Source organism: Salvia miltiorrhiza, chromosome 6 (genome assembly GCF_028751815.1).
Source record: "Salvia miltiorrhiza cultivar Shanhuang (shh) chromosome 6, IMPLAD_Smil_shh, whole genome shotgun sequence".
Taxonomy (NCBI): domain Eukaryota; kingdom Viridiplantae; phylum Streptophyta; class Magnoliopsida; order Lamiales; family Lamiaceae; genus Salvia; species Salvia miltiorrhiza.
In genome coordinates this window covers 40,578,675-40,603,613 of record NC_080392.1, presented here as the reverse complement: position 1 = coordinate 40,603,613, position 24,939 = coordinate 40,578,675, and the positions used below count along the sequence as shown (strand labels likewise).

Below are 24,939 nucleotides of genomic sequence, written 5' to 3'. Positions count from 1 at the left end.
GCAAAATATACCTGATTTATTGAGTCGGTTGGAATTGTTTTCATTCAGCGGTAATTGGGTCAAATGGATTACCTTTTTTGCATAATTTAGTTAGTTTTCGTGAATCACTGTATTTTAGCAATTATAGTCTTTATTGAGAGTAAGAGCATTCTTGTAATTCTAAATGTGATTGCCATTTCAAGGGGGCATCCATGAGAGGTTGAAGTTTGCGCCTGTGTACCTTTCCTGTCTTGTTGTAAAACCAGTCTGTAGCTCTGTATTTTGCTTTCACTTAGTTGTAGCATTTCTTATATTCAAAATTCACTCTGAGTAAGTTAAAGTGCCTTGCTTATCTGTCCTTGAGATGGAGAACTGATAATTGCGCAAACTTCTACCTCTCATGGATGCCCCTTCAACTGATAATTATCGAACCCTTTTTCTTTTTTATCGAACCCTTTTTCATTTTATGATATATTTTTTTTTAAAAGCATCTGATAGCTGAAATGGTTTATGGTTACACTTTGGACTTATGCGTCATTCTTTTCCTGAAAATTAGTTGCTTTTATTTTTGTATGTGAATATACTGAATATGTTCATTTGACTGTCTCCATGCTGATTTAATTTTTTTCTCTCTGTTGCTTGTTCGTCAGATATCTGGTGATGCTTCTGTGGTGAAGAAAGCTCTTTATCAGATTGCATCTCGGCTTCATGACATTATTCATTTCTTTTTATTGCAGCATTTGTTTGTTTTTATAGGTATGGTTAGTTCTGCAAGCATTTATTAGATTTTATATCTTCTTATTTACATCACTCTGAAATACTGCCTCAGACAGTTATGTATATTGCTAGTTATTGTTAGATATGAACTCTTAAGCTTTGTTATCTGCAGGAGAATTCTCAGGTATATCTTGTGAAAATTTTGTGGAGGTCACGTGTTAATGGAGCTCAAGTAATACTATATATATCTTTTGTATGATTGAGCTATGTAAATTCTGCAAATTTATATTAGATTACCGCCTGTTCATTTACTTGTTCAGTCTTGATACGATTGGAAGTCTTGATACGATTGGAATTATCTACAGGAGAATTCTCAGGTATATCTTGTGAAAATTTTGTGGAGGTCACCTGTTAATGGAGCTCAATTGTTTGATTATGTTTTCTTGTTGCTTTGACTTGTGCTGGGCAATTACAACCGTGTCCAATGACTAGGGTTAATGTTATTGCCACTTCTTCTTTTGACGAGAAACCCATTACTATCAAGTTTACGAGGTTAGTCCCTTTGTTTTTCTTGTAAGTTAGTCTATAAATGAGAATTTCACATGTAACATGTAATTAAAATGAGGGATGTGTTGCTGCAATGTGTGTGGGTTCATTGTGGGTTGCTACAACTTTGACACACTAACACAAGATGGCTGCTTGATTATCCTCTGAATATTTATGTATTCTCATACCCTATATTTATCTATTAATTTTCAGGCGGGGGTATGAAGACTGTGGATATATAACAGAGTCGGAAAGGTGAGACTTAAGAATTTAAGAATTGTGACTTATTTTGGATTATTGGACTGTCATCTCAATTTAAGAATTGTGACTTATTTTGGACTGTGTTGAGGATTATAAACTCTGAGTGAATTATGTATAGAATGAAAACTGAAGTCGGTTAATGAGTGGATATGTTTGAATCACATTTTGCTTCGGTAGTTTTAGCCCATCTCTTGTTTTGAGCAATTGAATTTGTGCCTATAAGAGTAGTGATTGTTGTTGGCAAGTTAGTGGCTGTTGTTTTGATTTTATGATTCAATTTGATTTGCATTTAAACTAGTTTATTAATTATTATCTTAGTCTGGTAGTCTTATAGTCTTAGTTTGGTGTTATTGTGGCTGTCCCATGAATATGATTTCTGTATTATTTGTGAGATAAAGTTTGGTTTATGCTCATGTTGTGGTTGCTTAAGTTTCAGCTTAACTTTTATATTCGATCAACTTTTCTAACTTGTCTCTACTGTCAAATGTCAACTATAGTCTCATCAAAGGGCAATAATCATGCTTTGGTTTCATTATTATCTTGTGCATAATAATTTGTCCAGTAGCTTAGTGCAACTTAGACATTCCTGCTTTGGCTTCATTACTATCTTTCGCCATGTGCCGAGTGCAGGTTGACAGCATACTTGGCGCCCGTGGCGATGCTTTTGAGCATGAGGCAACTAGAAGAATGCGTAATGAATTTATGGTAGCTTGGGATGGCTTGAGGTCAAAAGACAACCAGAGAATCATAGCAGGTTGATTAACTAGTTCTTGAAGACTTGGTGCTAGAAACATTGTATGATAGATTTTTGTTTTAGTTATAAGGTAGTTGGTATTTTCAATTTTGAATCGGAATATGCAATGATGATGTATACTTGATATTTGGTTAATTTGGATGATAATGTATGAATATTTTGGATGATATATAATATTGTTATTGTTGATTTTATCATTTTGTCGTTTTATAAAAATTGCAAAATTTAAAAATATACTACAATTATATAAAGTGCAAAAAAACCGTTATAAAAGGTGCAAAAACGGACAAATTCTCATATATAACGGTTATAAACTGTTATGTATAAGCATTATAGATAACGGTTTCATACCGTTATGTATAGAAAAAAAACTGTTAACTATGATAGGAAAAAAACAAAAAAAATACAAAACATAACGGAAAAATCCTCATACATAACGGTATAAACCGTTATGTATAATCATTATAGATAACGGTTTCATACCGTTATGTATAGAAAAAAACTGTTAACTATGATAGGAAAAAAAAACAAAAAAAATACAAAACATAACAGAAAAATCCTCATACATAACGGTATAAACCGTTATGTATAATCATTATAGATAACGGTTTCATACCGTTATGTATGAGCGTCTCGTACCGTTATCTATTCTCACATACATAACGGTTTTTAAACCGTTGTCTATGATACGTATCATAGATAACACCACTATACACAACGGTTTTTTTGCTCATAGATAACGGATAAAATCCGTTATCTATGAGCGTTTTTCTAGTAGTGACAAAATGGATGATTAACTAAAGTAGATTTCTGTAACACAAGAATTTGTGGAATTACACCGATGAGACCTTGCTCTAGTGGCAAAGGTGAGGCACCAAAGACTCTCCTTTATGAGAGATATTTGAGTTCAATCCCATCAGCATGTGATGATGTTTTCCCACTTTAGGTGGTGTTGCATTAATCCCGTCTGCATGCGGTGTTGTATTATAATTTGGTGTTGAGGTTCCACACGCAGGGCATTTTTCGCCTACGTACGGTGATGTTTTTCCACCGTTTGGATGGTCATGAGGTCTCACCTACGTGCGGGTTACATAATTAAAGTAATTTGTGGAATTACCTCTGAAAAAAAAAATTAAAAATTGTTGAATGATGATGAGATTATATGAGCTAATAAGTGTTTTTACCATAGTGGAGATTAATTAAAGTAATAACATGAGTTTTAGCATAAACAAATGCTTGATGATATGATGAGATTAAATGAGTTGTTTGTACTTGGCCTATTCTAGAAAAGCGTACTTTCCTATTCAAGTCAATTCTAGGAGGAGTCATTATACACCATATAAAGCAACTTTTTCAAGCAAATGACATTTTGTAAATGCAAGTGATTAGATAATACAAATGATTAGTCATTATTGTGTCATGGCTTAATTTTATTATTATTATTATTATGGATGAATGAATGAATGATAATGAAATAAATTTGATAAAAAATTCGACCGTACTCATGCATAAGCCTAAGCTATACATAGATGCTAGTCTAGAGTTAATATATCATGTAGAAATTCGGAGTCAATCTGCATTATTATATTATCAATAATTATTAGTATATAAACAAGTAGTATTATTGTAAAATATAAAGAATGACGATGCAAAAAATTTGATTGGCTTAATATATAAATAAATAAAAAATGATCAAATATAGAAAGAGTCACAAAACAATTAGTTGGGACGAGCTAGGTTTCGTCTGTGTATATATAGAAAGAAGCATTATTAATGAGGAAAGAAATCTTAATCATCCATTTAGCCTTATATATTGATCAGGTTTTGTTTATCCTACACTAGCAACGACTTCTTAACCCATTATCAAAGCCCAACCATAAGTTTAGGCGAGAGGTGCGACTCAAGGTTAGAAAGGGTCTCTTAGAAACACCCGTACCTATATATTTTATTCATTCTATTCCATTGTAATTTGGAAGTGGCAGAAAACTTTTGAATGCGAAAATTAAGGATAAGATGTAACTTAATTAAAAATAGTAGAGATTACACTTTTTCAAAGTTAAATTTTGTCGTTTATAGAAATAGATCACTTACAATGAGGCAGTCCAAAATAAAATACATACTTCCTTCGTCTCATAAAAACATGAAAGAGACGCCCCAACTCGAAAAAATATTCATATTTTTGTGAGACGGAGGGAGTACTGTTGTGCCAAAAAATAACACCGTGTGAAGAAAGTAACAAGAACACGAGAAAGAATATTGAAACGTAAAACTTTGTATTAATTTGTGCGTAAGGCTATGAGAACAAGTAAACAACGATTGTATATGAATTTTACAGTAGGTTTTACATGTATTTATAAGTAATAAATACGAATTCTAATAGGAGAAGAACTCTTGTTGGAGTTGTAATTGGACTAGGCTCTTCATGTTTATCGCGTCCTTTTCATAGCAATCTTCCAATCTTGGGTGGACGAAGAGATATTAGGCTCTTCGTAGTGAAGTGGGCTTCTTGGGATTGGACTCTGATAGCTCTGTGCAGTGGTGCTTTGGGTCCGTCAGTGTTGTTTTGAGCTTGGCGGCGCTGCCTTTCGTAGATCTCTCCTGCGTTCGATTGCTTTCCTCCGATATTGTAGGGATGCATATTTTTGTCCTCATCAAGTACCATTTTTAGTGGGATGGATGGAATATATATAAAGAGAGCATTAATTGAAATACTATATATATGTAGGGAGAAGTTCAAGAAAGAACCACTAAATAAAAGAACGGAGAACCATTTTCAGCCATTCGATCACCAAGATCTACGGTGGATGCATCATCTTGTTGGATGAATGCAGATCCTGGGTTCGAATCCTGAAGGGACCAATTCTTTTTTTTTTTTTTTTTGAGTGGGATGGGGTGACGAAAATATTAAATTTGTAAAAATGAAATGCATTTTTCTATTCAAAGTTACTCATTTTTGTGTCAAGCTTTATGCATTTTTATGTGATATTATATGCATGTAAAATATGTCTATTTTGAGAAAATCTAAAAAATTATTTTTTTTTTTGTATTTTTAATATCCAAAAAATATATTCCGATTTTATCTCTCTGCATATTTTGTCTTGGAAGGCCTTGGAAGCTCCTTGCCACGTGTCACAATCTTGATCCGCCACATGTTCAAAATGTGTGATTAAGATTGGGTACTACGTACTACTTTAAGATATAGTACTATGTGATCCTATTCCTATATATATATATATATATATATATATATATATATATATATATAGTGCGGTTATAGTGAGAACCACATTTATCGTGAGAACATAAGAACCATTAAAATCAATGCATCTACTATATAAATTAATGCATTCGCTATTAAATTTAATGCATCCGAAAATAATAATTTTTTTGCTCCCTTCAGGATTCGAACCCAGGATCTGCATTCATCCACCAAGATGATGCATTCACCGTAGATCTTGATGATCGAATGGTTTAAAATGGTTCTCTGTTCTAATTTTATTTAGTGGTTCTTATTTGAACCTCTCCCTATATATGTATATATATATATAAACATTTTACGAAATTGCGAAATGTTGAACAAATCAATAATTTCGATGAACATGCCAATAATTTTATTCAACAAACATTTTGATTTGGGTTTGAATTCTGGTGCGAGATTTTCAACAAATATGTTTCTTCATCAAATTTATTGATTTGTTCAATATTTCGCAAAATATTTAATTTCTCAATTGAACCTTTATCTCTCTCTCTCTCTCTCTCTCTCTCTCTCTCTCTCTCTCTCTCTCTCTCTCTCTATATATATATATATATATATATATATATGCCCACGTACATACACGAAATTAAATATTTTTATTTAATTTTTTTTCATTTTTTGTCATAATATAATACTCCATTCGTCCCAGCCAAGATGATACATTTCTTTTCGGCACGAAATTTAAGGAATTGTAGATTAGTGTTTTAATTGTGTAGTAACAAAGTGATAAAGTATGAGAGATAAGATAATAAAGTGATAAAGTAGGAGAGAAAAGGTAATAAGAGAGTGATTAATTAGTTGTAATTATGCAATTAAAATTTCTTACTCATTCTTTTCCATATTTAGAAATGTAGCATCTTCGTTGGGGCGGAGATAGTATATTAGATTTATTAATTAGTATATTACTAGTATTAGTTTATATTATATATTTTATTTAATTTTATTCTGTGCATCGCAAGCGGTACAGTACTAAGGGGACGGCTGGTATCAGGGGCGGATCCAGGATTTAATAATGGGGTGGGCTGAAAAATAAATATTTCGACACATTAAATTTTATACTACCAAAATATTTCGCTGTTCACATAAGTTGTGCCCTGCGAGATTTCAATACATAAAATTCATCAATAACTGAGTCTATATCTATATGTTTAACAAAATCTCTCTCAATATAAAGCATTAATGAATCTTCAAGTAAATCATCCCCCATCTTGTTACGAAGTGCCGTCTTCACATGTTTCATTGCAGAAAATGCTCGTTCAGTTGTAGCAGTAGAAACAGGCAGCGTCAAAATGAGATGAATCAATCTAGTTAACATAACATAGACCTTCGACCTTTCGCTCTTAGCAAGTAGTTGACTCAACTCAACAAGTGTAGAAACTTGAAACTCTTGCATCACTATCACATCGTGCTTATAATGTCTCAACTCATATTCTAATGAAACAATATCTTGATCAGTGAAATCTTCAAGATAGAATTTCCTTGCAAGCTTGCAAATATTATCACTGTCGAATGATTCAAAAGAATTTTTAGGATCTAAGGCCACACTGAGAGAAAGCAATTCAACTGACACATCATTAAACCTTGTATTCAACTCCATCAAGATGTAATCTATTGCTCCATTGAAAACATCAAAATGATAATGATGTTCAATTGTAGTTTGCCCACGAGAACGACCAACCTTGTATGGAGATCCCAAATCGGGGACATCAATATCATTCTTCAAGCAAAAGACCTTAACTTCTTCGAAAAATTCTTCCCAGCCACTTTCTCTCAATTCTTGAAGAATAGTTTTAGTAGTAGAGACAAAAGCAATAGCAGCCAAAATATCTTGAGCTTTTCTTTGAAGAATCTGACAAAGAGAATCAGTAACTCGCATAATCCTATGCATTAGGTGTAATGTGAATACAAATTCAAAGCTTGCCATATTTTTGTAAACTCCTTGAACTTCGGCCTTAGATCTTCCATTTTGAGAATGTTCAATGAGACATTCAAACACTTTACAAGTTGCAGGATACATACCTATCAAACTCCTCACGGAGTTATAGTGTGAACTCCAACGAGTAGCTCCAGCTCGCTGCAAATTACCAATTTGATTGGCACCACTTCCAGAAACAAGCTCTTCTGCAGCCAATAAACTCTGAATTTCATTTCTTTGAGCAGCGTGTAGTTGAGAGACACGCTTTGGTGAAGAAGTTATAATGTTAACAACATTATCTAAGTGAGAAATGAACTCCCAAACAACACCAATATCTTTAGCTGCAGAAACTATTGCCAATTGCAGTCGATGCGCAAAACAATGGATATAATAGGCATATGGGCAATCTCTAAGAAATAAAGCCTGAAGTCCATTCCATGAACCACGCATATTACTAGCACCATCATATCCCTGACCTCTCATTTTCTCAACATGTAGATCATGATGAGAAATAACACGACATATCTCTTTTTTCAAAGTTAATGAAGTGGTGTCACTAACACTTTTAATTGCAAAAAAGCGTTCAGTTAAAATTCCATGATCATTGACAAACCTCAAGATAATGGCCATTTGCTCTTGCTTGGAGATATCTTGTGCTTCATCAACAAGAATACAAAAATATTTATCTCCAACTTCTTCACGAATCATTTGACGTACTCTGTTGTCCATAATATTCAAAAGCTCTTTTTGAATTTCTGGAGCAATATATTGGGCATTTTTCGGAGCATTATCAAGAACAACTTCATTTACCTCCTTATTCATATTTGCAAAAGCCTTCACCAATTCAATAAAATTCCCACGATTCGATGAAGATGAAGACTCATCATGACCTCTAAAAGCACAACCTTGAAGTGCAAGCCATCGGAGGCTTGTGATCGAGGTCTTCAAGCGCAGTCGATTCCTCTCCTTCTCAATAATCGTTTGAGAATGCATCACTTTGTCTATATGCCCAACTGGTCTCATCAAATCTTTTGCACGTCTTAAGCACATAGTATGTGGTGATGTAGCTGCAGAACCAACATGAGTAAGGAATGCACAATTTTTTCCTTGATTTATTCTTTTCCAATTGTCAAATCCTTCCTTGACTAATGCAGAAGAGCCAGGCAGATTAACTTCACTGATGAAAAGAAAGCAATAGAAACAATATGCCTTATTTGTGGAAAGCGAATACTCCAGCCAATGAAACTTATCAAACCATCTCTTCTGAAAGCTACGATTTTGAGTGCCAAACTTTGTAACAGGATACGCTTCCATTTTCGGTTGATAAGGCCCAGCTTTTAGATATGCACGTCTTATATCATCTCGTGCATTAACAGAATATTCACACAATTGTTTCCTTTTACCCGGATCACGCTCAATACATGTAACTGAATTTTGCTCCATAGGAGGTGAAGGAGATTGATTAGTTTGATTTCCAGCGGCCATGGTTGAATTTGAAGGTTCCAAGCTATCTCCATTGTCTTGAGTATCTTGACGATCACGTTTCTTAAAGAAAGATGATATAAGTCCTTTTCCTTTCTTTGCAATATGTTGATGCTCCATTTAAATTATTGAAGAACTACAAGATATAAAAAAACATTAAGAATTTCATTACATTTATTTATATTTATTTAAAATATTAATTGCAATTTACAGGTGAGTTTCAAATAAAAAATAAGAAATTCTTCTACCTCTATTTCAAGTTTCAATTTCATCAGTATTCAGTAAAATTCAACAAAAATAAACTTAATTTTAATATTAAGGGTTCTTGAATTTACATACCTTGAATAATATGAGACGAGAATAAGTAAATAAATTGGAAGTTCAATTCTCCACAGCCACAATAGGAGAAATTATTGCTTTGCAATTGCTGTGTGCGTCACTCTTTGTCTTTGACGGTAGGTTAGAATATTTTTATGTTTTCATTAGATAGTTGGGCTGGGCTATGGGTAATTTATGAGGTGGGCTTGCTATTATATATTATATATATATATAGAAAAAATTTGGGCTTTGCATTGGTGTCACGACCGGTCTTAACTAAGGATAGGTAAGCCGGGAAATCGTGACTAGGGAAGGGAAATTAGGAGAGGGGACAGAAAAGGGGTGATAAATAATAATAAAGGAATTGAACTAAGATTGAGACATCATATGAAAAAAAAACACACATAAATAGATAAGAGCGAATAATCGGTCAAGAGTATCCGATTTAAGTGTTTATACAATAACTTGATTTGACAATCCAACATAATAGGATAATATGCATCATAACTGAGTGTTCGCAGCGGAAATAGAACGTGATACATGTATGAAGACATGTATCGCCAAGAGTTTATTTAGTAAATATGACAAAGCTCCGCACGACACCCCATCATCACTCATCACTGCTGAACCTGCACATTTAGAAATACATGCAGGGCTGAGTACAAAGTACTCAGTAGACATATGCCGAAAATCATATACATACATAATAAATGTAAATTGTCATGCCATTTCAATAGTATAACCAAGGGTTTTTTTTTTACTTAAAAAGGCCCTAAGCATACTAAATTCATTTGTGATTCTAAAGTTCGTCTGATCAGACTAAGTTCTTTTGTAATCTATCATATCTGGAACTGTGTGCCGGAGAGGTGGCCACCTCTCACGGTCACTTGACCGGCCAACCCGCTAGATGACTCACGGTCACTGGTGTACACTAGCCAAGGCAGGATAGCTATCAACTGCTCAAGACCCGAATTCGATTACATGATAACTGGCAAAGCCATATCAGATAGATATCATACTGAAATTAAAACATTTTATGGCAAGACAATACTTGAAATAACTTCAACTCAAAGATTTTGTCATGAAATAACTTGCTTGAACGTAACATTTAAGCTCATTTGATATATACGAAAGTAATGCCTACCTGATTGCAGTGTTTTGCTACTTAAGACAATGATTCTCTTTCCTTAGCGCGATAGGTTACTCAGGCGCTTTTGTTTATTTGAACCTTTGATAACACGAAACATGTGTTCGAGTGAATAATAGAAAAGATAACAACAAATGCAGTGAATCACTATTCACTCATTTCTCTAACTACCCATATTTCCTTAAACGACTGTATCTAACTCATATACAATCGTTCTTCTTTTATCGAAATACTTCATGTACCTTTGAGGATGTAGGAAAGCCCATTTTATATTATTCCTTTATTTATCCATTATAAATAAAGAATAATTTATAAAATATTTTCCTTTTCCCCATTTAATAATGCCAATCAATATATATATATATTGCTACTATTAAAAGAACTAATAAGTCATTAATAAATTCTAAACATTAATTCCTGATGAAAATTTCATTGTGAGATTTTAGGAACATTTGTAAAAATATTTTAAAATAATAAAAGGAGTTAACTATAAAAAGAAATTTTCGAGAAGATCTAATAATTTTAATATTTTAACCATTTAATTAATAAATCTTTAATATTTCATTTATCAACTATTCCATCTAATATAATTTTACCAACAAGTTCTCATGAAATCTTTCTCAGAATATTTATATATCTCAATAGCTCATTTATAAACTAAAAGTGATATTTTATCAACAATAAAACTTTAAAATCCTTAATAAGAATTATTTTGAATCATTTCCATCTCAACAAAACTGTATATATTCAACTTCAACTAATAAACTGCTTTTACTCCGAACTCGTATGGAGTCTAATTTTATATCAATAGAAACCTCTTTGAGTCTAGTTTAATTAAAAAAAAAAGTATGTTGAAAAACTCCAAGTAGTTTAAGAGATATAGCGATTTTCCCATCGCCTACCAGATTCGGCAGTTTCTGCCAACTGAAAGTCCAGATTTTTGAAAAATAGCAAACGTTACCTGAATGAGCTCAAATTTTATATGTAGATAGCTAACACATATATCTTCATAGAATAAAAATTTGAGAGCTAAATATCAACATATGGTTACTGAAATAATTAACCTAATCATCTGCCTCACGACAGTTTTAGCAGATACGGGCAGTAGACTTCTCGAATTTTAAAAGGGTAGTAAACGAAGTTCAAATGATATGAAACTTTGTACGAATATTTACCACACTCCCATCTATACCCCAGAAATTTCTCATAATATAATAGAAACGGGAATGCATCGAAATAAGGGCGTCAACTTACCCTTGTCCAAGTGAGTACTAATGGAAGTTGTTCGCCGGGGTTTTTTTCTGGTCGTCGTTCCGCGATGGGGTTTAGCCGCGAAGGTCTACGACTTAGTTTTCCTCGTGCGAGATAGATCAGGCTACACAACGATGGTTTCTCGATCCTTTTTCGTCGTAAGGATAGTGAGAAACGAAGGCCGTAAGTTGGCCGGTGGCTAAGTCGGGAATTCGACGTTGGCCTCCGAAGGATATTGTGGCCTTTGGTCGGGAAAATATAGAGAAGGTTTCGGCCTTTCGATTGTTGGGTTTGGTAGCCTAAAGATGGAGGAACGAGTACACGTTCTCGGTTCAGAGCCTAGTGGCCGGTCGACGAAGAAATGGCCCGGCGAAGGGAGCTCACTTGAGCTCTTGCAAGTAAAAAAAAAAATCTCCTAAACTCTCTCTTGCCTCACACCTCTTGCTGCACTTCTTCCTTCTGCAGAACTCTCCTCAATTTATAGAGGAGTTTCTGCAGACAACAGAATCAAAATGGTGGAAATTTTGGTACCGGGAGTTGCAACTTTTGAAGATTTGATCGTTGAAATTTGCATCCTTTGACAATTGTGATCTTGCCGTGAAATTTCTTTCTCGGCGTGCTGAAGCTTTTGAAAATTGTGGATATTGGCGTGATTTTCTTCTCCTACAGGAAACTTTGGGGTGTGATGGAGTTCAGATATGCTACAGGAAGAAATCTGCAATCTTTAGAAAAACTTCTGCAGTAATGGTGTATTGGAGGTGAAGGTGGAATAGTATAGGGAATAGTGTAGGGAATAGTGTAGGAAATAGTGTAGGAATTGATGTGTTGGATGAAAAATCGAGACATACGTGTAGTGCCGTGATCTAGTTTCTCCTAGTTCCTGTAATAATTCTCCAATTCTCGTTTAATAAATACTCCTCGTATTTATATAAATTAAATCCTCAATCTTGAGATTTAATACGTGAAAGTCGGAATTAATTCGCGACTTAATACCTTAACACATATAACGCGAAATAATAAAATTATTATGCATATGATCTCAAGTTATAATTCTAGCAATTTGATTTAAATAACACGATTTATAAAATCGGTTATAAATCTAAATTTTCTAATAATATTGATTAAATCAATAAACTGGTAAAACAAAGTCTCAAACGTATAGTTAAACCAATAAATTTAATTATTGGTTTCATTCATGACTGAATATTAAATCGCAGCTCTGTATCTCTTATACAGACTTTTGCTGAAATAATATTATCTGAACAAAATAATCACCATAAATAATTAAAAGAATTTTATAACTAATGCACATATTTAATCTAATATGTATTTAAAAGAGCGGGGCATCACATACTACCCCCCTTAAAATAAATTTCGTCCCGAAATTTGCATACCTTCGTTAAACAACTCTGGATATTTTTCTTTCATCTTGTCTTCGAGCTCCCACGTAGCTTCTTCTTGTCCATGGTGCCTCCAAAGAACTTTCACTGAGGTGATTGATTTATTTCGGAGTTGTTGCACCTTTTTATCTAAAATCGCTTCGGGTCTTTCTTCATAGCTCAGGTCTGGATTAAGGATCATCTCATTTTGGTGTATCACGTGCTTTGGATCGAAAACGTACTTCCTAAGTTGTGATACGTGGAAAACATTATGGACATTTCCTAGGCTTGGCGGTAATGCCAGCCTGTAAGCCACTGGGCCTATTCTTTCTAGGATCTCATAGGGTCCTATAAATCGGGGTCTAAGTTTCCCTTTAACTCCGAACCTAATGATCCCTTTTGATGGAGAAACTTTCAGAAAGACTTTTTCTCCATTCTCAAATTGTAAGTCAGTTCGGCGTTTATCAGCATATGACTTTTGTCTATCCTGGGCCTCCTTAATCCTCTGTCGGATTTGGCGAACGATTTCAATCATTTCACCTATTGTGTCTGGCCCTAGGATTTTTCTCTCGCCCACTTCATCCCAATAAAGTGGCGATCTACACTTTCTCCCATACAGTGCTTCGTAGGGTGCCATAGCGATAGTCGCTTGGTGACTATTATTATATGCAAACTCGATGAGTGGCAAAATGTGCTCCCAGTTTTCACCCTGGTCTAGCACTACTGTCCTCAGCATATCCTCCAATGTTTGAATCGTTCTTTCAGACTGACCATCTGTCTGTGGGTGAAAAGCTGTACTAAAATTCAATCTTGTGCCCAGTTCTTTTTGTAAACTGATCCAGAATCTGGATGTGAACTTGGAATCTCTGTCCGATGTAATTGACTTTGACACTCCGTGCAAACGCACAATTTCTCTAACATAAAGTTGAGCTAACTTGTCGGATCCATGGGTGATTGGGATTGGTATAAAGTGCGCACACTTCGTAAGTCTGTCCACAATGACCCATATAGCCGTGTTACCTCGCTTGGATCTTGGCAATCCTGTGACGAAGTCCATTGCTATATCATCCCATTTCCATTCTGGTATCTCCAAGGGTTGTAGTTCCCCGTAAGGCCTTTGGTGTAAGGCTTTCACTTGCTGGCAAGCAAGACATCGTTCAACAAACGAGGCTACATCTCGTTTCATTCCTTCCCACCAGAAATTCTCTTTTAGATCTTGATACATCTTAGTACTTCCCGGGTGGGCAGTATAAGGGGTATCATGGGCTTCGCTCAAGATTTTATTCTTAAGTTCTTCATCTTGAGGAATGCATATCCTTCCTTCAAAGAGTATGGCATTGTCTGGTGCTTCTTGGAAATCTTTGAGATCTCCTAATCTTATCTTTTCCCGTAATTTTTCCATCTTCTCATCCTTTCTTTGTGCTTCTAGCACCATTTTTCTTAAACTAGGTATTGTCTCAACAACGCCTGCTATAGTTCCAGGTGGTTTAATCACTTCTATCTTCATCTTGTCAAATTCTTTTATAAGCTCAACTTCTCTCGTGAGAAGATGTCCTAATTTTGACGAGACTTTTCGGCTTAATGCGTCGGCTACTACATTAGCCTTGCCTGGGTGGTAGTTAATACCACAGTCATAGTCCTTTACTAATTCGAGCCATCTCCTTTGTCTCATGTTTAGATCTTTTTGCTCGAAAAAGTACTTCAGACTTTTGTGATCAGTAAAAATCTCACACCTAACTCCATATAGGTGATGTCTCCAGATTTTTAATGCATGTACTACTGCAGCTAGTTCCAGATCATGAGTCGGATAATTCAACTCATGAGGTCTAAGTTGTCGTGATGCATATGCTATTACCTTGCCATCTTGCATCAACACGCAACCTAGTCCATTTTTGGACGCATCCGTGTAGATTACATATTCTTTGTCTGGTTCGAGGACTGCTAAAACCGGCGCAGTAGTTAGCATCTTCTTGAGTTTTTGGAAACTCTCCTCACACTCGTCCGTCCAAGTATACTTGATCCCCTTCTTGAGCAGTTGCGTCATTGGCCTTGCTATTTTCGAAAATCCTTCAATAAACCTTCGATAATAGCCAGCCAATCCTAAGAAACTCCTGATCTCGTTTGGATTTGTTGGCGACTTCCATTCCTGTACTGCTTCCACTTTAGCAGGATCTACCTTGATTCCTTCTGATGATACGATGTGTCCTAGAAATGTGACTTCTCTCAGCCAAAACTCGCATTTGCTGAATTTGGCGTAGAGTCGTTCATTCCTTAGCGTTTGTAGAGTGGTCCTCAAATGCTCTTTATGTTCTTCTTCATTTTTGGAGTAGATGAGGACGTCATCTATGAACACTAAGACGAACTTGTCCAAGTAGGGGTGAAAAACCCTATTCATGAGATCCATGAATACAGCTGGTGCATTTGTTAGCCCGAATGGCATAACTACGAACTCGTAGTGGCCATACCTTGTTCGAAAAGCTGTTTTGGGTATATCTTCTTGTCTGACCTTCAGTTGATGATAGCCAGATCTCAAGTCGATTTTTGAAAATACACTCGCACCCCTAAGTTGGTCAAACAAATCATCTATCCTTGGCAAAGGATATTTGTTCTTGAGTGTTAGCTTGTTCAGCTCTCTATAGTCAATGCACATTCTCAAGGTGCCATCTTTCTTTTTGACAAACAAAACTGGTGCTCCCCATGGGGATACACTAGGTCTGATGAAACCTAGGTCCAGTAGTTCCTGCAATTGAATTTTTAGTTCCTCCAATTCTTTTGGAGCCATCCTATACGGTGCCTTTGATACTGGCGCCGCTCCCGGTTCTAAGTCTATGGTAAATTCCACTTGCCTATTAGGTGGCAATCCTGGCAAGTCTTCTGGAAACACATCACGGAATTCTCGTACGATATCCACATCTTCAATTGCTCTTTTTGTCTCAGCTTTCCCGTTTAGGTACACGAGGAATGCCTGAGAGTCCTTCTTATTCATCATCTTTCTTGCTTGTAGGGTGGATATAATTGGTATTCTCCTACCCATTCTTGTCCCGTGAAATTCCCAAGCATTTTTTTCTGGAAATTTGAAAGAGATCTTCCGCTCCTTGCATAAGATTGTAGCGTAGTTTTCAGCTAGCCAATCCATTCCTAGGATTACATCAACGTCCGACATCGGTATAACATATACGTTGTTTGCTATGACCTCTAGTGATCCTATGTTCAATTCTAAGTTCGAGCAAACATGCGTTACTGTCATTGTTCCTCCTATTGGTGAAGAGATACTCATGTCCTGATTAGATCTTTCTATTTTGAGTCCTAGGGTGTCCACACATGCACTTGCAATGAAAGAATGTGAAGCACCCGTATCAAACAGAAGTACAACAGGTGTGTTGAGTAGCATGCCCATACCTGCCAGGTTTCCCTGGTTTTTCTCGGGCTGGTTCTGTTTGATAGCATAGGCTCTTGCGTGATACGGTTGCATCTTTTGTTGCTGCTGACGTGGCTGTGGTTGTGGCAGCTGTGGTTGATGTGATTGTTGAGGCTGCGGCAATTGCAGATGACGTGGCTGGGGTAGCGCTTGGATAGCTCTCAGATGTGGGGCTTGGAATGGTGGGTTTGGCCTTAAGCTCATCCCGTGTTGCTTATTTGGGCAACGATTTGCATAATGCCCCTTCTGGTTACAGATGTAACAACTATCACTGCCAGCCTTGCAGATTCCACCATGGTTTTTGTTGCACTTTGGGCAGGGTGAAGTTTTCTGTTGGTTGTTCCCCGCCTGATTAGGAGCAACTTGCCTTCCAAAGCCCTGTTGCTGGGGTGGTTGTCCCTGCCATGGTTTCTTCTCAGTTTGGCCATTGTAATTGCCTTCCCATTTTCGTTTCCCTTTGTAGTTCTGGGATTGGGCTTGTGGGGGTGGTGGCATAGGTGTTGCCACTGGTCTTTCCCATGGCATTGCTGCCTCAATGTCTAGAGCTCTACTGAGGGATTCAGTATACGATAACCCTCCATGACTAGCCAAAGCCATCCTGATTTCATGCCTCAGACCGGCACAAAATTTTTCAGCCATTTTCTCGTCTGTATCAACTAGTTCTGGGGCATACCTAGACATGTCGCAAAACATCCTATCATACTGTGTTACCGTCATTCTTCCCTGTTTCAGGTTATAGAATTCCATTTCTTTCTTTTTCCGGTAACTTTTGGGTATATATTTATCATATATCCCTATCTTGAACTGCTCCCAGGTGAAGTTTTCTAGTTGATCAGCTGTCATTGTCTTCATTCTGGCTTCCCACCAGAAGTCAGCCGATCCCGTTAGTTGGAAAGACACACAGGTTAAACGTTCCTGGTCGGTGCAGCGCAGAAAGTTGAAGATGCGTTCGATTGCACGCACCCAAGTTTCAGCCTCAGCTGGATCTCCTGTACCGCTGAATACAGGTGGGTTTTGACGTAAAAACAATTCCTCTATTCTACGTTCTGGCCGTATTGGTTGTGGAGCTATTTCTGGTTCTGGCCCTGGTTCTGGACCTCTTTCATCATTTTGTGGGATTCTTCTCCCACCTTTTGGACGTCCTCTCTTTGGTGGCATTCTGATAAGTCAATATAATATGTTTATTAGTACATGGTAGATGTATTCTAACACTCGTTCATTGCTTCTTCAATTCCTTGTACTAGCTATATCGTATGCAAAACTTTTAAATCAACGAAATATAATAAGTACTTAACACACGAATTTACTGAAGGCGTGAATTTATATATAAGTACTTAAAGATTCTGCCTCCTAGAGGCCTCTTCGAATAATATGGAGTTATAGAACGGTCCATAGGTAGTTACCGTTCCTGTAGTAACAACTTCCTAGATAGATGAATATTACAACCCACGAGTTCGAGATACATCATACAAGCAAATACAACTGCCCTAGACTATCGATCCATGGGAGCTAGCAGACTTGCTCTTCTCCGGATCCTCTTCTGGGTCTTCCTCCGGATCCTCTTCTGGGTCTTCCTCCGGATCCTCTTCGGAGTCGATATCCAGGTAGTAGTCCTCTGTTTCCTCACCCTCTGCCCCGAGCTGAACACGACCACCGAGAAGTCAGATTTTCACCACATCCTTGCAGGGCGTTCCTGCATCGGAGGTCGTAGCACCCTTCTTAAGGGAAAGAGGCTGAGCAGGTAGTGGCTTCCAACTCGCCTTGCCTGGAGTTTTCTTCCTACTTCCCCCAGTGTCATCGTGGGCTGGAGCTTTCCCTTTTTCAGCAGTCTTGAGTGCCTGGCGCAAGATCTCACCTTCATCGTTGTCAGTGCCTGCCAGGGCTTTGCCCTTATCAATAAGTTCGCGTGCTTGACGCAAGACTTCTTCTAATTGTTTCATGGCCGCACTGTAAATGGGGTCCTCTTCCCCTGGTGGAGGTGGCTGTATCGGGGGTGTACCGACTGGTGATTGGGGTGGTGGCGTCTCTTTCCTTTGGGTTTTTGGACGTGATGTCCCGGCCTCGAAGTCGTTTCGGCATCGACGACCGAGAACAGACAGTTGTGGGGAAACACTCTGCATTGGGATGGGTGGATCTGCTGTTATAGGAGCTTGAGTAGGCATAAGTGGGGTCCTTTCTTCCGGACGAACTCCAACAGGAGCAAGGTCTCCTGGCCTCATATATGGTCCCCTGAATGCTCTGCCAAAGGCATCATAGGTGTAGTGAATTGCTGCGATGAACCGTGGAAAATCGCCTTCTGGATCAAATGACTCTTCTGCAGTGTGTACGTAGTCACCTGCGAGCTCTGTAGCCCATCCCTGCCAGTCTGGTGGAAGTAATAAGATCAAGCGCATGATCCCGTCATAACCAGTGGCTCCATGGGGATGTGCAGCTTTCCACAGTCGATAATAATGGGCGAGGAACTCTCCTAGGTCATCTCTCCAACAACGTGTGTAGGTTCGGTATTCTCTGAGGATACTTTCAGGACTTGGTCGCCTCGTCATTTGCTTTCTAGCGGTGCGTCGTGTTCTTGCCATCTTTGAAAGAATGACGTTCTATAATTAAACTCATAATAAGTTATTATAGCAGTAGGTTTCTAATTACTCTCATGTATTAACAACACAAGTCGTGATCATATCATAAGTAATATTGGTCTTAATCTCTGACTTATGCATAATTAATAATTCTCAAGTCCTAGATCGTGCAGTCATAATCCCAATACTTACATATGTATTGAAATTTTAAGGGTTGAAAGAGATTCAACTCATTGCACAAATAGTAAATCATTCAATGCACTTTTGTCACTACGAGCTATATAATAAATAAATTTATTGGGTAAGGCAATAGTTGATATGTTTGAACAATTCGAACTATGCCCGTATCATCATGAGTAACACGCTCCGTCATGTCTCTATCTTTATACATCCTCGAGTGACGCCTGATTTTCTTTCTTCTATTGTGTTTTTTATTTCAACTGTAATGAATGATAACTAAACTCATGTATATGTTTTGCTTCTATGTTCTTTGTAAGAGTGATCAAACATTTCTAACGCATCTAAGTTCATCAAGGAATCTACTCAATCATATAGCATGAGATTTAAGCACTTGTACAAACATTTGAAAATACAACTTTCTCAACATTTAATAAATATTTACCTCTGTTTCTCTGTTGAGCAGGATGTTGTGATGAGGTGCTGAGCTTTTGTCAACTGACCTTTCTAACACTAGTATTCAGTAAAGAATAAATTTTGGGATAACTCTTGGGTTCAGAGCAACCGAACTGCTCTGATACCATTCTGTCACGACCGGTCTTAACTAAGGATAGGTAAGCCGGGAAATCGTGACTAGGGAAGGGAAATTAGGAGAGGGGACAGAAAAGGGGTGATAAATAATAATAAAGGAATTGAACTAAGATTGAGACATCATATGAGAAAAAAACACACATAAATAGATAAGAGCGAATAATCGGTCAAGAGTATCCGATTTAAGTGTTTATACAATAACTTGATTTGACAATCCAACATAATAGGATAATATGCATCATAACTGAGTGTTCGCAGCGGAAATAGAACGTGATACATGTATGAAGACATGTATCGCCAAGAGTTTATTTAGTAAATATGACAAAGCTCCGCACGACACCCCATCATCACTCATCACTGCTCAACCTGCACATTTAGAAATACATGCAGGGCTGAGTACAAAGTACTCAGTAGACATATGCCGAAAATCATATACATACATAATAAATGTAAATTGTCATGCCATTTCAATAGTATAACCAAGGGTTTTTTTTTTACTTAAAAAGGCCCTAAGCATACTAAATTCATTTGTGATTCTAAAGTTCGTCTGATCAGACTAAGTTCTTTTGTAATCTATCATATCTGGAACTGTGTGCCGGAGAGGTGGCCACCTCTCACGGTCACTTGACCGGCCAACCCGCTAGATGACTCACGGTCACTGGTGTACACTAGCCAAGGCAGGATAGCTATCAACTGCTCAAGACCCGAATTCGATTACATGATAACTGGCAAAGCCATATCAGATAGATATCATACTGAAATTAAAACATTTTATGGCAAGACAATACTTGAAATAACTTCAACTCAAAGATTTTGTCATGAAATAACTTGCTTGAACGTAACATTTAAGCTCATTTGATATATACGAAAGTAATGCCTACCTGATTGCAGTGTTTTGCTACTTAAGACAATGATTCTCTTTCCTTAGCGCGATAGGTTACTCAGGCGCTTTTGTTTATTTGAACCTTTGATAACACGAAACATGTGTTCGAGTGAATAATAGAAAAGATAACAACAAATGCAGTGAATCACTATTCACTCATTTCTCTAACTACCCATATTTCCTTAAACGACTGTATCTAACTCATATACAATCGTTCTTCTTTTATCGAAATACTTCATGTACCTTTGAGGATGTAGGAAAGCCCATTTTATATTATTCCTTTATTTATCCATTATAAATAAAGAATAATTTATAAAATATTTTCCTTTTCCCCATTTAATAATGCCAATCAATATATATATATATTGCTACTATTAAAAGAACTAATAAGTCATTAATAAATTCTAAACATTAATTCCTGATGAAAATTTCATTGTGAGATTTTAGGAACATTTGTAAAAATATTTTAAAATAATAAAAGGAGTTAACTATAAAAAGAAATTTTCGAGAAGATCTAATAATTTTAATATTTTAACCATTTAATTAATAAATCTTTAATATTTCATTTATCAACTATTCCATCTAATATAATTTTACCAACAAGTTCTCATGAAATCTTTCTCAGAATATTTATATATCTCAATAGCTCATTTATAAACTAAAAGTGATATTTTATCAACAATAAAACTTTAAAATCCTTAATAAGAATTATTTTGAATCATTTCCATCTCAACAAAACTGTATATATTCAACTTCAACTAATAAACTGCTTTTACTCCGAACTCGTATGGAGTCTAATTTTATATCAATAGAAACCTCTTTGAGTCTAGTTTAATTAAAAAAAAAAGTATGTTGAAAAACTCCAAGTAGTTTAAGAGATATAGCGATTTTCCCATCGCCTACCAGATTCGGCAGTTTCTGCCAACTGAAAGTCCAGATTTTTGAAAAATAGCAAACGTTACCTGAATGAGCTCAAATTTTATATGTAGATAGCTAACACATATATCTTCATAGAATAAAAATTTGAGAGCTAAATATCAACATATGGTTACTGAAATAATTAACCTAATCATCTGCCTCACGACAGTTTTAGCAGATACGGGCAGTAGACTTCTCGAATTTTAAAAGGGTAGTAAACGAAGTTCAAATGATATGAAACTTTGTACGAATATTTACCACACTCCCATCTATACCCCAGAAATTTCTCATAATATAATAGAAACGGGAATGCATCGAAATAAGGGCGTCAACTTACCCTTGTCCAAGTGAGTACTAATGGAAGTTGTTCGCCGGGGTTTTTTTCTGGTCGTCGTTCCGCGATGGGGTTTAGCCGCGAAGGTCTACGACTTAGTTTTCCTCGTGCGAGATAGATCAGGCTACACAACGATGGTTTCTCGATCCTTTTTCGTCGTAAGGATAGTGAGAAACGAAGGCCGTAAGTTGGCCGGTGGCTAAGTCGGGAATTCGACGTTGGCCTCCGAAGGATATTGTGGCCTTTGGTCGGGAAAATATAGAGAAGGTTTCGGCCTTTCGATTGTTGGGTTTGGTAGCCTAAAGATGGAGGAACGAGTACACGTTCTCGGTTCAGAGCCTAGTGGCCGGTCGACGAAGAAATGGCCCGGCGAAGGGAGCTCACTTGAGCTCTTGCAAGTAAAAAAAAAAATCTCCTAAACTCTCTCTTGCCTCACACCTCTTGCTGCACTTCTTCCTTCTGCAGAACTCTCCTCAATTTATAGAGGAGTTTCTGCAGACAACAGAATCAAAATGGTGGAAATTTTGGTACCGGGAGTTGCAACTTTTGAAGATTTGATCGTTGAAATTTGCATCCTTTGACAATTGTGATCTTGCCGTGAAATTTCTTTCTCGGCGTGCTGAAGCTTTTGAAAATTGTGGATATTGGCGTGATTTTCTTCTCCTACAGGAAACTTTGGGGTGTGATGGAGTTCAGATATGCTACAGGAAGAAATCTGCAATCTTTAGAAAAACTTCTGCAGTAATGGTGTATTGGAGGTGAAGGTGGAATAGTATAGGGAATAGTGTAGGGAATAGTGTAGGAAATAGTGTAGGAATTGATGTGTTGGATGAAAAATCGAGACATACGTGTAGTGCCGTGATCTAGTTTCTCCTAGTTCCTGTAATAATTCTCCAATTCTCGTTTAATAAATACTCCTCGTATTTATATAAATTAAATCCTCAATCTTGAGATTTAATACGTGAAAGTCGGAATTAATTCGCGACTTAATACCTTAACACATATAACGCGAAATAATAAAATTATTATGCATATGATCTCAAGTTATAATTCTAGCAATTTGATTTAAATAACACGATTTATAAAATCGGTTATAAATCTAAATTTTCTAATAATATTGATTAAATCAATAAACTGGTAAAACAAAGTCTCAAACGTATAGTTAAACCAATAAATTTAATTATTGGTTTCATTCATGACTGAATATTAAATCGCAGCTCTGTATCTCTTATACAGACTTTTGCTGAAATAATATTATCTGAACAAAATAATCACCATAAATAATTAAAAGAATTTTATAACTAATGCACATATTTAATCTAATATGTATTTAAAAGAGCGGGGCATCACAATTGGGCTGGAGCCCAGTGCAGCCATAGCATACATCCGCCCCTGGCTGGTATGCAGGAATGGAATATAAATGGAATGGAATGACTTTAGTAATGGAATCGGAATAGGAATGGAATGAACTAAGTAATAAAAATCCTATGACTGGTATTCATAAGGAATGGAATGGTAAATCCTTATTTGATTCCATTCTCATGGATGGTAATGGTAATGAAATACAATAATTTTTTTTTTCAAAAATCAAATTTACCCTTGCAGGGAATCAGAAACGAATATGTAAACAAAAAATCAAACTTAAATTTCACATATTCGAAAGATGCAGGTCAAGAAATCGTACCAGGATTTTGCAATTATGAAGTTGAAAAAAATTGAGGCAGAATTTCGTTTGCGTATCAGTGCGTGTGGAAGATATTACTAGGTTTGATGTTTAATTTATCATAAGAATAAATAAATAGGAAGATTTTTATCCAAAATTAAAATAAAATCCATTCCTTAGAATTAGGATTACGTAATACCATAGGAGAGAAGGGAATCAGTAATACCGTAAATAAGGGATTAGTAATTCCCATGGGAATAGCTATTCCCAACTGAATTAAATCACCAGCCGTAAGTTTAGGAATTAAGAGCACTCCCAGCAGATCACCTAAATGCATCACTAACTCTAAATTTAGGCTAAAACAATTGAAAATGAGATAAAAAATGCATCCAGCAGATCCCCTAAATTGGATGGGGCCCACAAAAAATTTTACACCCACCTAAATTCAATCTTAAATTTACACCCACCCTAAATTTATTTTAAGCTTATAATTAGTAGGGCCCACACATAATTATTATTTTTATGTAGAAAATAGGAGATCTGGTGTATGCATTTATAAAATCGAGATCTTAAAATTAAATAGGGAAGCTTTAGGGAGAATTATAGGAGTATAATTTTGGGATTTCTGTTGGGAGTGCTCTAATAAAGGAATGGGTATTCCATTCCTACCTCATTACTAGTTACCAATGCTCTTTGCTATCTGTCCGAAAGTTGGGGAGTTTGAAATGAATTTGAGTAGCACCTTAATTTGGACTCAATTCAACCCACTACCTATAACTTTTCTCTGTATAATATTCATAGGTAGGTCACATATTTGGTACATGAATAATTGCAACCTGTTTTTATCAACATCTAAATAATTATATACACTTCTTTTTCATGTCTCCCTTTCTTTTGCTGGCTTGATATATATAGTTTTTTTAATAATTGAGTTGGCTTCAGGAGTAGTCGAATAGCGATATGAGTTAATTTGGTGTTATTGAGATTATTAAACTATATATATATCTTTTCGAATTAAAACTTTTATACCATAATTTTTATTTTTTCGATCTGAATTGACAAATCTCATTTCTAGCAAGAGTCTTAATTAGGGGGTTTGTTGGCTATTCAGTTCGGGACATTAATCAAAAAAAAAAAAATTCGAGCTAAATTTTGATCTCGAAACCTCTTTATTTTCGGTGGTTTCAAAGCATAATAATTACTTAATTTTAAACTGAATTTAAAATTCCTAACTAATTATACAATTTAAGAAACTTTTAATATACGACTAAGAGGGTGTTTGACTAAACTTATTTTAAAGAACTTATAAGTTGGAGTAGATGAACTTATTTTTTGAGAGCTTATGATGTTTTAAAGCTTATTTTTCAACTTATAATT

The 24,939-nt window shown here is 36.1% G+C and overlaps 2 protein-coding genes across 6 annotated transcripts; one reads left to right on the top strand and one right to left on the bottom strand.

Annotated features, from left to right (window-relative positions):
- The first annotated feature begins 226 nt into the window (after positions 1 to 226).
- Positions 227 to 2,425, top strand: LOC130989538 (uncharacterized). Of its 5 annotated transcripts, XM_057913515.1 has the most exons (6): positions 227 to 735; positions 869 to 928; positions 1,017 to 1,073; positions 1,189 to 1,248; positions 1,456 to 1,497; positions 2,134 to 2,425. In XM_057913515.1, exons 2-6 carry the CDS (start codon positions 918 to 920, stop codon positions 2,210 to 2,212), a joined length of 249 nt encoding a protein of 82 aa, XP_057769498.1. In that variant the 5' UTR covers positions 227 to 735; positions 869 to 917; the 3' UTR covers positions 2,213 to 2,425. The 5 variants fall into 5 exon arrangements, 4 of the variants coding, with proteins under 4 accessions (XP_057769498.1, XP_057769496.1, XP_057769497.1 ...); XM_057913513.1 differs by having other exon boundaries at positions 869 to 1,073; XM_057913514.1 differs by having other exon boundaries at positions 227 to 928.
- Positions 2,426 to 6,591: 4,166 nt separating this feature from the next.
- On the bottom strand, positions 6,592 to 9,030 carry LOC130990914 (uncharacterized). The gene has a single exon (XM_057915141.1). It carries the CDS (start codon positions 9,028 to 9,030, stop codon positions 6,592 to 6,594), a length of 2,439 nt encoding a protein of 812 aa, XP_057771124.1.
- Positions 9,031 to 24,939: the final 15,909 nt, after the last annotated feature.

Excerpts from the sequence above, each read along its gene's own strand:
- LOC130989538 (XM_057913513.1), top strand. The coding sequence starts at position 952 with ATGATTGAGCTATGTAAATTCTGCAAATTTATATTAGATTACCGCCTG. Across the intron at positions 1,074-1,188 it reads ATCTACAGGAGAATTCTCAG|GGTTAATGTTATTGCCACTT; the intron begins GTATATCTTGTG and ends TCCAATGACTAG. Across the intron at positions 1,249-1,455 it reads ATTACTATCAAGTTTACGAG|GCGGGGGTATGAAGACTGTG; the intron begins GTTAGTCCCTTT and ends ATTAATTTTCAG.
- LOC130990914 (XM_057915141.1), bottom strand. The coding sequence starts at position 9,030 with ATGGAGCATCAACATATTGCAAAGAAAGGAAAAGGACTTATATCATCT.